This window comes from Lycorma delicatula, chromosome 13 (genome assembly GCF_047948215.1).
Source record: "Lycorma delicatula isolate Av1 chromosome 13, ASM4794821v1, whole genome shotgun sequence".
In the NCBI taxonomy this organism is placed as follows: domain Eukaryota; kingdom Metazoa; phylum Arthropoda; class Insecta; order Hemiptera; family Fulgoridae; genus Lycorma; species Lycorma delicatula.
In genome coordinates, this window is record NC_134467.1 from 20310876 (window position 1) to 20327152 (window position 16277).

At 28.6% G+C, this 16277-nt stretch overlaps 1 protein-coding gene across 2 annotated transcripts in view; it reads right to left on the reverse strand.

Annotated features, from left to right (window-relative positions):
- LOC142333808 (neprilysin-11-like) overlaps window positions 1–13239 on the reverse strand; it is a 47638-nt gene extending 34399 nt beyond the window's left edge. Inside the window, exons 1-4 of one of the 2 annotated variants that reach the window (XM_075381344.1) lie at window positions 13166–13239; window positions 10456–10574; window positions 4611–4772; window positions 399–488 (exon numbers count right to left, since the gene is read on the reverse strand). In XM_075381344.1, the coding sequence (XP_075237459.1) occupies window positions 399–488; window positions 4611–4772; window positions 10456–10574; window positions 13166–13167 (373 nt within the window). In that variant the 5' untranslated portion in view covers window positions 13168–13239. Of the gene's footprint in view, window positions 1–398; window positions 489–4610; window positions 4773–10455; window positions 10711–13165 lie in introns of those variants that run through there. The other variant, XM_075381343.1, reaches the window with a different exon arrangement.
- Between the last annotated feature and the right edge of the window lie 3038 nt (window positions 13240–16277).

Here is a 16277-nt window from a genome sequence, read left to right on the forward strand (position 1 = left end):
TGGGGGTTTGTATTTTTGGAGATGTTTTTTTGAAGGTTTTGTGATAGTCTCTCGACTGTAATTTATTGAATTCTTCTTGTATTGGTTTCTGATTGATTTCTTGGTCTCAAAAAAAAAAAATTATATAATCTCTAAATAAAATTATTTAATATGAAAATTGCACCAATGTGAAAATCAAAGCATACTTTATGCATAATTTACCACAATTCCTAGAATTAAAAACTTTTTTTTATGATTGAAACTCAAAAAAAAAGAATAAAAATGATTTAATATTTTAATAATACATTTTCCATCAGATGTTTATGAGACATAAATTTTCAACACAAGCTTTTTATTTTTACAATACAATACTGTAATTTATACACATAAAGATAAATAAATAAATAAATTAGAAATACCTTTATCCATACAAGCTGTATACATCATCTTTGCTGATTGTAATGGCAAAGGATCATTAGACGTTATTCCATTATCAGATTCCAAAAACTCTATATTAAAAGCAAATTATAAATACACAATATGTAGATTAAAAAGCATATAAAAAAAATTACTTTGACTTGTGTATTTTATGATTGTATTGGGATATGTAAATTTCTTTCTGGTAATAAATAAATTATTGTTAATATATTTAATTAATTTATTATTTCAAGTATATGCCGGTGTTATATTAATTTTTTGTAAAATTTTTATTTGACTTCAGGGCATGTATTCATTTTTTAATATATTTTTTCAGTTTTTTTCTGGTAATAATTTAATATTGCTTATTGTATTAATTTTATTATAAATTATATGAACAATGCCATGGTTTAGCGATGGGGGTCACCAATCATCTCAGCCTGCTTAACAAACCTAACTATGGAATATGTAGAAAATAAATTATTAGGAAAATTAAACATTAGTCTCATTCAAAGATGATAACGTAGATGACATTTTAGTGTGTGCATATGAACAGAATATTGAATTAATATTAAAAGAATTTAACCTATTTAATAAACATATACAATTTACAACTTTCTTCAGTGTTGGATATTCTCAGTTTAAGAGTGTAACCAGAAATAAAAATATACCACTACCTAAAATGAATAGAGTTGTAAGTAACAAAAATAGCCGTATTGTTGCTATAAAAGCGCTTAATGATATGCTGAAGATTTCAGGGAACTAATGAATGGGAAATCCACTGTTAAAAGAAAACTCAGAGAATGTGTAATAAAGTAAATTGCATCGAAGGAGACTAATTAAAACTTGTAAATAGGCGTTGCAAAATGGATTTGATGAAAATTCGATTCGTGAAAATATATTACGTAATCCACACAGTATAGGATATAATCAGCAAAAATATATTACTCTGTTGAATTCCATACAATAATTTATTTTAGTAATAAGTTCTACTAATATTATATTACAACCGGCTCCTATGTACAGGTAACTTGCTTATCTCTATAGAATTCACAAATGTAAATGTATTGGTAAATAAAGATAGGTATAAAACTTCCATAATTTGAAGTTATTGATATTTCAATTTGATTTTTATTGTTTGAAGTTTGAATAATCAAAGTTATAATGAAATACAATTAACATTACAATTTATAACAATCACCTGGCTAAGATGACATCATATTATAACACACAAACAATAGTCTTAAGGAGTTGCAAACTGTCAATAATCAGACAATAAATAATAAAATTTTTCTTCCAGATAAATAAATAAATATTTTATTCAGTCAGTACATAAATAATAAATTGCACAGATAATGATAGAAATTGGGTGGATATGTTACTCAATGAGAACAAAAGGAAACATTCCCTTTAATTGGATAAATTAAGGGAGATCATTATAAACCCTAATCATACCATACTCAAAAAATACACACTCAACACTTGAAAGTCCATATTAACAAATAAAAATAATCATATATTCTCACAATGTAAGAATATTCAATAAATAATTTCAATAAAAATTCAAATTTTGGAATTAATATTATTTGTACATGTTAAATTAAAATGCAGTATATTTTTTCATTCAGTTAGAATTATTTAAAAACTCACAATCAAGACAATATTGGTTCTAAAAAAAAATTATATATACAAAGTGATTCCAAATTGCATGGCAATCTCTCAGTAGCTGATTCTATAACCAAAAATAAGAAATAAAAATGTTGAATACACGCATAACTTAATTAAAAATATTTATCATTTTATTTAAATATAATATTTTTTGTTTATTTAATTCAATGATTCAAACTAAAGTGCACATGCATACCATATTTCATTTGCACGGGTGTGGCGGTACTAGCAGTTACTTTAAAAACTTTTTTACACTTTAAATATTATTCATTTATTTAATTCTACTGTTTACCTGTGACAACATAGCAGACGACTACAACAGCTGTACATCAGTGCTACACTAGCACTGCTTGTGATGAGAGAGGGTACTATTGACACACTATATTCACTTAGCCGTTAGTTTATTATATCATTTTTGGGGTGGGGGCGTGTTTAGAAAAAATTTTTTTTTGCAAATTATTTTTTTATGATTAACAAATGTGCCAAAGTAAAATAAGACCTTACTTAGGCAAAATCTTGAAATACTGAGGGAGGTTACCTTGCTGTACAGCCTCATCCCCTTGATCTTTTTAAGTTGAAAATTTAATGGCATCAATGCCCGATATATAGAAGTAATCTGATCAAGTTTGGTTAGATTACAGAACCTCTAGATGCAATATTTGACAATGACACTACACACATATTGAATGTCGTACAGAATTGCTGCTGCCAGAGCGTGAAGACAACAATACAACCAGTGCTACTACCACAAGATATTAATATATCCCTTTAAATTTAAGAACATAGCAAGGGTGTAACTTATTTTTTGATCCACCTCTTGTACACGAATATAAATTTACTGGTTGTGTGGTCTGGTTTAATAATGGTAAATATAGCTTTTTTTTTTCTTGAATAACTGACTAATTTATTAAAGATTGTATATTAAAAAACATAAATAAACAGAAAAGTTAAATTTTTTTAATTTATCAAATATTATCTCTACGATCCATATTAAGAGGCATCAAATATATAATCTGTCAGCCTGTATTTATATACTAAAAATCAGTTTTGATTTTTTAGTTTCCTCAAGAAAAAATATAAGTCATTAGTATATATGTGTATGCATAATAAATATTAAACAATGAAGAGAAGCTTAGATTTGAAGTATAATTCCACAGCAATTTTATTTTATAACAGATTAAATTAATTTGAATGTCTTATGAACATTCATCATTGAACAACGTTACCCAGACATTTTGGTAACATAAAGAGTATTACTAACATTAACAGGGATACAAAGCATGAAAAAATGATTTTAATTCACATTTAAAGTATGACAATTACACAATGCATCCAAAGAATACTTTTGTGGACTGCTAATGTAGCATTTACTAATTTAAAAAAAAAATTTTATCTTCAGATATAATTACATAAATATCATTTACAAACAGAATAATAATGAATATTTTAAATAAGATTATTAATAAAGTAATAAAATAACATAAGATCAAGGACATTTCCATGTGGTATTTCCATTCTATATTTCAATTTTCGATGGATGAAGTCTTTTATTTGATAAAAAGCTAACATTTTCACACAATTTATTTTAAAAAATGACCACTATTTCGGTAAATAGTTACTCCCATGTTACATACAGAATACATATAAAAGCTTAAAAGATATTTTTTGTCTTAAGTTTCAATTGTAGTACATGATTATTTGTTGATGATTTATAGTGGGTAATATTTAGCAGAAAATATCAAAGTAATCAATGCTACAAAATGTCTGATTAATAAACTGATCCACTCCACCAATCTCCATGGTGGATTGGTAGCATCTTGGTCTTTCATTTGGAGATCCTGGGTTTGAATACCAATCAGGGTGGTATTTTTCATATGCTAAAAATGTTTATTTCCATATTACCACATAAAAGCTTCTGTGGTCAAATTAATTCATTTTTTAATAATCTGTAAACAAACTGTCTTAGTCTGTCGTAGTCATACAATAAACCTAATTATTAAACAATACAAAAAAAAATAATTTTTAGACTTGAATACGGTTAGACTTGGAATAGGGTGCTGTTCAATCCCAAAAATAAAAATAAAGAGTTACAAGACAAGCTTTGAGGTAGAGATACCATTATCAAAAGTTTTACTTACAATAAAAATCCTGCTAACCCAAACAGAATAGATCAATTTCTTTATTTACACCAATCATTGAAAAATGATCTCAGACAACAAAACAAAGGATAGAATCAACCTTACAAAAGGTCACAAACCATACGAGTATAAGTATAATTTATCATCAAAAATTCAAAACCCTACTTTTAAATTTTTTTAAATTAATCACTCCTCATATTTTTCCATACGGTCAGCCAAATGAAGGTGGTTGTTGTTATTATGCTAACTTCTACATCATTTGATTTCAGGTTAGAGTCCAGCAGTTTTTTACTTATTTTTTCATTCATCTCATCTTTGTCATTAAAATACGTGCAAAAACCATGAACGAGGTTATATAATAAAAAATAAAATTTACATTATGTAAAATAAAATGAAATTTTTTTTTACCTTTAACTGCTGCATAAACACGATTTGTTGCAATAATAAACGAATTCCATGAATGTTCCGTTTGTGGTCTTATATGACTTTTTCTCCAACCACCACATGCATATTCATAAAAATCATCACAAGGATTAACATTTTTATTTAAACTGGATGCTATTTCTTTTGCTATAAAATAGAAAAAAAACTATTTATTTAAATAATCTGATAAGCACATTTCAAAGGCTGAAATTGCAAGCAAATGCCAACATAAATTTTAATTAATGTTTTAGAATTATAACAATAATAATTCAGTGTTCATAAAAGTTTTACAAACATTTAACATCATCAAATTAAAAACAGATAATACAAATAATAATAAATATTATTAAGTATACTCTTTAGCTGATGGCCAGTTTGGTTGAAACAGATATTGTGCGACATAGGGCTCTGTAAACTTGGATAGCAAGTAATATTATGCATAATGTCATTGAGTAACACCTTCAGTGAGTACTACTGAATTTGTGAAAACATGTTAGTTACTATATATTTGTAGTTTATAGTATTTATTTTAAGTGTTGTAATGCATGTTAACAGGTGCTTTTAACTACAGAGTGATTTTTTAGTCCTGTTACCCAATTTTAAATGTAATTTAAGAAAGGGAAATTTAGGTGGAATAAAAAAATGTATTTGTTACTTACAAAAGAGATTTAATAAAAAGCTATTACTTGCATAATTGTTAAAGAATATGCTCAAAATGCCCACCCCTTGCGGTTATACATGCACGGACTCTTTTCAGCATATTAGCAGAAATCTTTTTAAGAGTTACATTGGAAATATTCGTGATTAGGTCTGTAATATTGACTTTAAGTTCATCGATAGTGTGAGGATTGTTTTTGAAGGCCTCGGACTTAATATAGCCCCACAAAAAGCAGTCAGCAGATGTGAGGTCTGGGAACCTTGGAGGCCATAAGCCCTTGCTTATTATTCGAGCGTCAAAGAACTCTTGCAGAAAATTCACGGTTTTTCGACACGTGTGGCGTGTAGCGCTGTCTTGCTGAAACCAGCAATACCGTTCTTGAGTTTCCAGGAGGGACACAAATTGGCGCACAATATTCTTGTATACTTCACCGTTTACTGTCTGTTCGAAGAATATGGGTCCGACTATAGGATGACGAGATATCGTACACCACACAACAATTTTTTCAGGATGCAAAGATTTGTCTTGTACAGCGTTGGGATTTTCAACCGCCCAAATTCGACAGTTTTGACCGTTCACATAATCATCGAGATGGATCCAGCTTCATCGCTGAAGAACACTGTGTTTAAAAATTTGATTCCGTTATCGTTTATGATAGACCTAAACCGACGGTGATATTGCAATCGCTTGTTTAAATCTGGAGGCTGAAGCTCTTGGACTAATCGTACGCGATATGGATACGATTTAAATTTTTTAGCGGCTTTACTGAACACTCGAATATGACAAACCGACTTGCGTGGAAAGTTTTCATAAACTTTTCCGTGGAGAATTGAGCAATCTTGTTTTCAGATTCTCTAAAACGTCATTTGTCAAGCGAGTCGGTCGACCACTACGTTTTCTGTCGCAAACACTACTTGTCTCTCGAAATAGGTTTGCTAGCCTACAAATTGACTTTTTTCTAGCGGAGGAACACCAACAAATTTAATTAAAAATGATTCTTTTACACTCGTGTACGATTTTGTAGCAAAATATTGTTCAAGAATGAAAACTCGTTCTATGATAAAAGACATTCTGTTCGTAAAACGACTGGAAACGGCACAAAATTTTACATAGCTCAAGGAGAATCAACTCACACTGCCGTATCTATACCGGTTGAGTAGCGCTACCAACTTTGTGTCACAAAGCAAAATTTCCCTTTCTTAGAAAAAAATTACCAGACATTAACAATTGGGTAACAGGACTAAAAAATCACCCTGTAGTATAGTAGATATAATGTAGTAATTGCCATTCTCACCCGACACTCTCAATCAACACTGTCAACAGATTCACAGAGCTGATTGTCAGACAATACTACGTGTTTTCCTATCCTGTTACAAACTGTTTCATGATATTTATCTATTATTCTCCCTCTTCTGTAAACATTCCATTTTTTTTACTATTACTCAATTTGCTAATTTATCCTTATCTTTGTCTTAAAATGAAAACCAATTTATGGTTTAAGTTAAACATTATAATATATGAAACAATTTTAGTACTCACATGAATTTTAGAAAGCAGTTTGAAAAAAAACAACAAAGTTAAATACACAACATTTGTAGACCTTGGAATATTGTATTATAAAATAGAAAATTAAAAAAAAATTAACATTAAAATACATTAAAAAAAAGAATTAAATAATAATTTGTACCATAATCAGATAGCTATGTAATAAAAGTTGAAAATGAGGAAAGCAATTTTTGTAGTACACAAGTTGAATGAGAAGAATGCAGGTTGTTTTCTTTACTTTTCAATTTATTGATACAAGAACTGACAAAAGAATAAATTAAAAAAATTCAAAGGAGAATTTAGAGTCCAAATAAAAATATTTTATATACTAAAAAAACTGGGGTGAAAACTTATTTCCAGTTCATCTGGACATTCTACTGGATGGATTAAGCTGATTTTTTTTATTCTACTCAAAATAACCGATGACATCAATGTTATCAAGCGTAATCAGACACCAAACTTGAGTCCTCTGAGAAATCTTTAAAAAAAACTCAATTATTCTTTAATTGAGAAACTTTTCAAGTTATAACTCATAGGAAAATCACTTTAAAGGTCTGCCAATGCTTGATCTGTGAGCCACTCTGAGCAGAATAAAAAAAAAATCATCAACTCTGTCCAGTAGAATGTCTGGATGGACTGGGAATACGTTTTGAGCATGCATTTTACCTGCTGATAGAAAAGGAAATGCAAATGGAAAAGGTTTTTAGCAGATTTAAAAAAATATATATAACATTACTTTGTAATAACACTGCAGCAAGAGGCCCCTAGCAAGTATGTAAAAGATTAATTTTTTTTTTTTTTGATAATTTTAAATTATTTCTAGGAATGAGTTAGAATAAGAATAGTATATATTAACTGCTGGGGAAGAAATTATATTTAAAAGTAAACAATAGCAAAACAATATGCATGATGTGAAGAAATAAAAGAAGACACAATATTATACCAGAATAGCGAAGAAGAAATGAAAATATCAAAAGCAAACGTATAATTACAAAAATAAAATCTCCTGACATCAAACTCAGATTTAGAAATTTTAAAACTTAAAAATATTTATTACTGAGAATAATTCTTGTGATTGTAAATCACGAGCGGCAAAAGGAAAGAGAGAAATGTGAAGAATGAAGACTATTTAACGGTAGTGTTATAAAAGAAAACTGAGAGTAAGAATTATGATGAATTGAAGAGAGAAGTTTGTGACTGATCTTTTACAAAGAAAAATAAACCTTGTAGTTTACATAAAGGGTTGAGGAAAAGGTTTCTTCATAGATTAATGAAAAAGTAAAACAAAGTTTTTTTTTTATGTTTCAAATGAAGTTTACTAAACCAAATATATATAGTTCTAATTGACCAACTTTTGCCATTTCTGACATAAAATCATAAACCTGTAACTACAGAACTTCTGTATTTTCTGGATGAAAAACTGTGATAAGTGAATTTTACAGACCTTTTTTGAAGGAAATTTTATAAGGTTCTGTAAAAAATGAAAAAATTTGGTAGTCTGATAGTTCAAGATCAGTACTGTACAATGGATGCGTTAAAACTTCCTGGTCAAGCTCTCTCAATTTTCAATGGGTTACCAAAGATATGTAATCTGATGTAATGATGAAACATGACACCATTCCTATTAATCAATTCTAGTTGCTTCATCTTGAATGTTTTTGGTGTAATCTTTTGGTTTTTGGTGTAAGATGACAGCGGAGGTTAGAATCAATTGTTTGACTCAGCAGCAGCAGTTCATAATGAAAAATTCTTTTCTGATGCCACAACACAAATAGTATCACTTTTCTTGACATCAATTTTAGTTTTGCCATCATTTAAAGAGCTTCAGTTTACTTTGACCATGATCTTTTCTACGCATTATTGATGTACATAATCCATTTTTCATCACCCGGAATGAGCTGTTTCAAAAATGGTTCCATAATAGCTATAATTAAAGATGGAAATTTAATCCATTAAATTTTTCATCGTTAAATCATGTGGTGGGTACCCAAAATTGAGTTTTTTTTTTAAATATCCAACTTTCTTCAACCTGTTTAAAACTTCTATTTTCATCATCACCGATATCACAATTGCTAATGTGCTGGTCTTGCTCACATTTTTCTGCAATTTCAATGGCTTTTTCAGTCATTGGCTGAGCAGAACGAGATACATCCTTGACATTACAATCTCCAGACTGAAAATACTTGAACCAACTTTGTACCAGACATATAGAAACTGTACCATGTTCATAAACATCACACATTTTTTTAGCATTCATCACATTTTTTTTTGTAATAAAATTTCAGTGTATCAAATTTATTTTTTATTTTTATTCATTTTCAAGATGCAAAAACTTTTAAATAAATTAATATAATAATCATAATTCTTCTATAAATACTCTTTGATAAGTCACCTTTAAAAAGTAGACAAGTTTTCGTATATTTGATTAATAGTATCAGAGTTATATGATCCTAAAACCATCTACTGGAAAAATAAGAATAATTTTTTCTCCAAACCTAATATTAAGATATCCAGTGATGAAGAATTCAGTTTCTAGATGAGACATGCATAGTAAAACATCAGCAAATTGAAAAGTAGTGAAAAGAATACCAAAAGTATGCTTATTACCACAACATACAAGTTGTTTGGAATGTGGAATATACATTTTTTTAACCTTCAAGTTTTCCAGCACATTTTTTATTTAAAGTTAGTGTGAAAATAATCTAAATAACAGACTTCAAACAAATATGATTACAAATATAAAGCTATGTTAAAAACAAAATAATAAAATTTTCTTGAAATCATGTACAAACACAATGAATTTTTACCTAAAAAATCTTCTATTCAAACTGTTTTGAATAACCTTACAACACAATCACTACAAGAACTTCAATTTGATAAGTAAAAATGTGTGGCTGGCAGTAAAGTATATCCATGGAGGAAGACCCTTAAACAGTACAAAAAATCTCACATGATATTTCAAAGTCCCCTCTTGTAGTAGGTGCCTGTCCCATCCACAGATGGTGATATCTACCCAGGATAAATCCAGCATACTCTCAGATGAACCACTACATATTGACCAGTATATATATATATATATATATATAAAAGGCCGAATAGCACAAGCTAAACTAGCCTTCAGTAAGAAATATAATTTGTTTACATCAAAAATTAATTTAAATGTCAGGAAAAGATTTTTGAAAGCGTATGTCTGGAGTGTCGCTTTATATGGAAGTGAAACTTCGACAATCGGAGTATCTGAGAAGAAAAGATTAGGAGCTTTTGAAATGTGGTGCTGTAGGAGAATGTTAAAAATCAGATGGGTGGATAAAGTGACAAATGAAGAGGTATTGCGGCAAATAGATGAAGAAAGAAGCATTTGGAAAAATATAGTTAAAAGAAGAGACAGACTTATAGGCCACATACTAAGGCATCCTGGAATAGTCGCTTTAATATTGGAAGGACAGGTAGAAGGGAAAAATTGTGTAGGCAGGCCACGTTTGGAATATGTAAAACAAATTGTTAGGGATGTAGGATGTAGAGGGTATACTAAAATGAAACGACTAGCACTAGATAGGGAATCTTGGAGAGCTGCATCAAACCAGTCAAATGACTGAAGACAAAAAAAAATAAAAAAATTTAACTTACCAGCAATAACACAATCTTCTGTTTCACAGACTTCAGAAATATAAGCACCATAAATATCACCAATTATAAATGGAATTATGATAAATAAATAAAATAAATGTATTTTTAACAAAACAGTCCTAAAAAAATAAAAAAATAAATTTAATAACATTATAGTATAACAAAAGGTTGAATTACATTCAACCAAAATGCTTGACTAATATATAACATTTAAAAACCAGCCTTTTCAAGTAATAAAATTGTATGTGTGGTGTGTGTGTGTGTGTGTGTGTAAAAGCAGTAAATATAAAATATAATATTTCAATACGCTAATAAAAAACCACATCCTACAGACCACAAAAAATGCGTCAGCATTAGAATACATTTATCATACATTAACTAACCTATTCTACGGAAAAAATATTCCAAAAAACCTTTCCTTACATGAATATGTTAAATAAACTAATGAGTTTTCCTTTATCATTATTTTTTTTTATCGCTTTGTATTTTATTTTAATCTGATTAAATGATGTTTACATTATTTTAAAACAGAATTTTAAAATATCAAAAAAAAGGTTTACTTTTTTGTAATTTAAAAAAACAAATTATTTATATGGTATCATAAAATTATGTTTCACCAAAAAAAAAATTAGAAATCTTAAACTTTTACAAATTATTCTTGAAACCAACAGAAATTAAATTTAAAAAAATAAAAAAGCATAAATCTGAAGTTGAACAAACGTGCACCCATTTTGACTTACTTTCCCATCTAGTGATACAGCAGTAGAAGGGAAAGTATTGTAGGATGTAAGGATGTATGTAGGATATTGTAGTATTGTAAGGATGGAAATTTTCCAGATGTTGGTATCTTACACCTTATATCTCCAGAAATATTGGACTGATTTTGATCAAACTTGATCAGATTACTTCTGTATATGGAGCATTGATGCTATTAAATTTTCAATTTAGAAGGGTCAAGGGAATGATGCTGTAGAGCAAGGTCATTCTCAGTATCTAGAAATTTTGCCTAATTAAGGTCTTACTTTTCTTAGGCATATTTGTTAACAATAAAAAAAAAATGTTTGCAAATAGAATTTTTTTCAAAATTACACCCCCACCCCAAAAAAATACTCTAAACTACGTGGGTATACTGCATCAATAGTACTACTCTCTGTCACCACAAGGAGCACTAGTATAGCACTGATATACAGCTATACAATAAATATATTTAAATAAAATTATAAATATTTTAAATTAAGTTGTTTGTGTAAACTATGCATCTGAAAAAAGCCACATGATGGGTAAGTCCTACAACTGCATTGTCAGCTTTTTAAATGTCTTTATTATTTTTTTAAATAAAAATTTTATTTATTTATTATTTTTTTTACTTCAGTTTAAAATTTAGTAGAACTGACAAAAAAAATTCAGCCCATATAAAAAGTAACCATTTTGCAAAAAAATGTAAAAACAAATATACTGACAAATTTTTTTTTTAATTTTCTATTCCTAATGTGCATATTGGAGTCTGTTCAACTTGTGAACAATAAGCAACCCCTCACGATCCAACGAAATAAGGGAAATAAAATTGTACGACATAAATGAGGTGTAGTCTTTTAAAGATTAAGACCAACTATTCCTGAGATATGTGGTTAATTGAACCCCAACTACTAAAGTACATCAGTATCTACTCTCTAGTATTCAAATCCATATACATATAACTTACCTTTACTAGGATTTGAAACTCAGACAGAACCTTCGACTTCTCAAAGTTTCTAACAAGTCGTCACAAATCAGATGTTAAACAGCTAATTTGTGTTGACGATTTTAACTAAATCAACCCGGTGGGTAAATTAAAAAAGTATAAATATAAGTAAAATAAATGAAAAAGAAAAGATAATAATAATTAACTAATAAACATTACACGTGAACTTTTACAGAATCTAAAAAGTGTTTCAGTTTTAGTGTTTTGAAAATACTGTTTATTTAAAATTAATATAAATGTTTTTTTATAATTGTTTTTTCTTCTCTTTTTATTTAATCTATTTAGTTACATAATTTTACTCATAACAATGTCTACAGAAAATGATTGTTTATCAGTCAAAATTCAAATCTAATTTTAAATTTTAATAAAAATTTTATTAATAAACTTTTGAGCATAATCTTGTTTTCCAATTTATTCCCTCTAAAAAATTAAAAAAAAGATTCATTGAAATAAATTAAATCATATTTGGTCATAAATATGGTTTTTAACATACATAAAAAAAATTAAATTTTTTTTCTGAATATAGTTAAATGAATATAATAGCACACAAAAAAATGTAGAGTACAATTAAAACAGTAATATGACTGATGGAAATGATATATGTACCACATAACTTCACTGAATTTACAACTTACCAATAAAATAATAATAATAATAATAATAATAAAAATACTCTGCAGCGACTTTTAAAATATTAATAAAGAAATATCAAAATTACATAAAGATTAGATAATCGATTTAAATTATGTAAAGTAGCAAAAACTAGTAGTTCAAGATCAGGAAGAGTATCCAGTAATCAAAATTAGAAATAATTGCTCACATTAAAGCCAAAAAAAATCAGAACGGAAATATACAACAATCATAGTAAAAAGTATACATTTATACTGAACTACTCCCAAAAATGGTATCGCTTTAGAGAAGTTTTATTATGTATTATGAAGATATATGTATAAAAAAATTTTAACTTACATTGCTGATATAAAATTTAGAATTATAATAAAATATAGCACACTTGACACCAATGACACTTAGTAAGAAGTGCGTTAATTCTTTTAATATATATAAATATATATATACATTGATTTTTATAAAAAGAGGGATATAATATAAAAACTGATAAAAAATAAGTAAAAAAAGAGGGAGTAATCAGCTTATGTATGAAAAGGAAACAAAATATAAGGAAGTTCTTTTATACAGTCATCCTTTGGTTTTATACAGATATATATATTGTCAACTGTCAAAAATTAGGTTATTATTGATAAAATGACATAAACAAATCTTCTCTAAGTTTAAAAAACTCCCACACACTATAGTAATAGAAATATCATATTAAACAACACACATACACTTACACAATCTATATTACATTTATTTATTTTTATTTTTAGACAAACTCTTTAAGAGGAATCACAAAAATAAAAACAATAAACAAAATAATACAAGTTAAAATTTTTTTAGTTCATGAAGAACTTCTAATGACAGCTTTTTCCAGTTTTTTCACAAATCTAAACAATGAAGGGATTGTAATAAATTGAATATAAATTTTGAAAAACAGAAGTAGATCTATGTGTTCATTTCCCCAAGAATAAACTCAGTAGTTGTATATTACCTACAACTCTATATCATACCACATTATTACACTAATAAGTTTTCACACATGTTCAAAAAATTAATTTTATTTCACTGTATATTTATGATTGTTGCGACGTTGACGGGACGCCCTTGGTCAACAGCATGGCGGTAGATTTTAGAGCGAGGGTGTTCATAGGCGATGAATGAAGGCAACACCTTGTTGATTACTGTAGGATTGTTTAATTGTATGCCGTCTTGATGGTTTAAAATAATTTTATAACATACCACTTGTAACTTATAATTTAACATTAAAGATAGCAAACATAAACTAAATAAAACTTAAAGTAATGTTCATTCTAACAAGATTGAACATCTTTTGAATGAGAGAATTCAAAAGAATTGAGAATTCATCTGGATGTGACCGCCTTGGGTCAGGTATGAGTGCAGACTGGTTAGAAGATGTATAGTGCTCGAGAGAGCAGATTGTGACGTAGAGTGCCATGATGGTCTGGCGACCGTAGTTTGCCATGGGCACCCTAGCCACCGCGAGGTTTCAGCACCCGATGGAAAGAGAGGGTGAAATCATAACAATGATAATTCATAAAATAAGATAAGAAAAAATATTTAATTAAATGTGTAATAAAAATGGATGAGGTTAGAACAGTAATTTTTTTTTATTAAGAGAATTTTTTTATAGTAGATTCAACTTGTGAAAGTTATGTAACTAGCTTATTTTAAAAATAAATACGAGTATACAAGAATATCGAAAACTCAAGAATTAAATAAATTTGTTATTCTGATTAATACATGATACATTATATAATTGCACAGAAATGGGTAGATATGCTATAACACATTAAAAAAAAAAAGGAACTGCCCTAGCATTTGCATGGATAACTCAAGGAAAACTATGGTAAAACCTTAATCATTACAGCACCACCATCTAATAAACAATTAATTATAAATTAAAAAATAAATACGATTAAAATCCATCTTTAACAATATATAAAAACAAAAATAATATTAAGGAAAAATAAATAGGTAAGAAAAAATTCTCCACATATTTGTTGTAACACATCTTTAAGTTTGTTACACTGCCTTTTGTACATGCATGCTTAGAACTGATTCTGTCATACAGTTCATGACTGATACAGTCATGTTATCAGAGTTTAACCTAGATAACATCATTTTGCTTGTTTTTGTATCAATGCTAAACATCCCTGCTCTACAAGCGGTATGACACAATAAGGAAAAAGAGCAGTAATCTGATTCTTCTGGTCGAAAATTCCTAGACTTGAAATTTATCTGAGGCTTATAAACACCATACAGGGATAGTGCTCTCTACCAGATAGAAGTATGTATGAGGAGATCGAGAAATTTAAAAGTGGTCAGACAAGTTGATTCTCTAAAAGTGAGCAGGATGCCCATCAACTTCCATCTCTGATGTGAAGAATCAGTATGCTCACGAAATAGTACCATCAATAATTAATAATAATTTATATGTATGAATCAGCAGTCCAGATATAGTGATTTGCTGGCCAACAATCTGAAGCCATCAATTCTCAACAGACTCCAAGGATTATTGATGATTTTCAAAACTAAGACATTATTGTTGCATGAAACAGCCAGTTAAACCGTTGAAATCATTACCCATTTGGGTTTTGAGGTGCTGGAACATCCTGCATACAACCCAGATCTCATCCCTTCATCTGTCACCTTAGTGAGCTGCTCAGATATGCTTTATGAGGTCATCGATTTTCTATAGACAAAGAAGGGCCAAAAGCGGTATGTAAATGACTGGGTGATCAAACAATAAGATAGTTTCTTTTTTGAGGGAATAAGCAAATTTGTAGACCACTGGACCATATCCATCAAAAATGAAGTAACTATATGGAAAAATGAAATTGTTCAACTCCTGTATTTATGGATGCTGCTGTCTACCAAGAAATTATCCAACAATTCATAGTTTTACTGTGGGAAAATGAGCGTGACTGCTTGTTTCAACAGAACAACGCTACCTACCAAATAACTCGCTCTATTATTTTCACCCATTCAGCTCATTTTATTTTTCTGGTAGCAGAATCTTTCTGTGGGTTTATTCAAAAGAAATTGTTTATAGATGCAATCCACACACCCTGCAGGAATTGAAGACAAGTTCATAGAAATGGATGGAAATAATTTTCAACATATTCTGTAAATTATTATGTGTAAGTGTTTGCCAACAAACTATTATTTATAAATTAAATTAAATGTTAGTGGCTATTTTAAATTGAACACTCTGTACTTCAAAGAATATACCGATGTATAATAAATATTTAACAACTGAAGTAATTATTTTCTGTAAAATAATCTTTAACAACACTCACAGAAATTACTAATATAGAAATAACTCACAGAATGAAGGTTTTGTAAATTTTTTATAAACACAAGAGTTTTATATATTTAGGAAAAGCATAGGCATAACTAAGGCCATTCTGGCTCTGACTCATTTTAACAGGAAAATTACTTA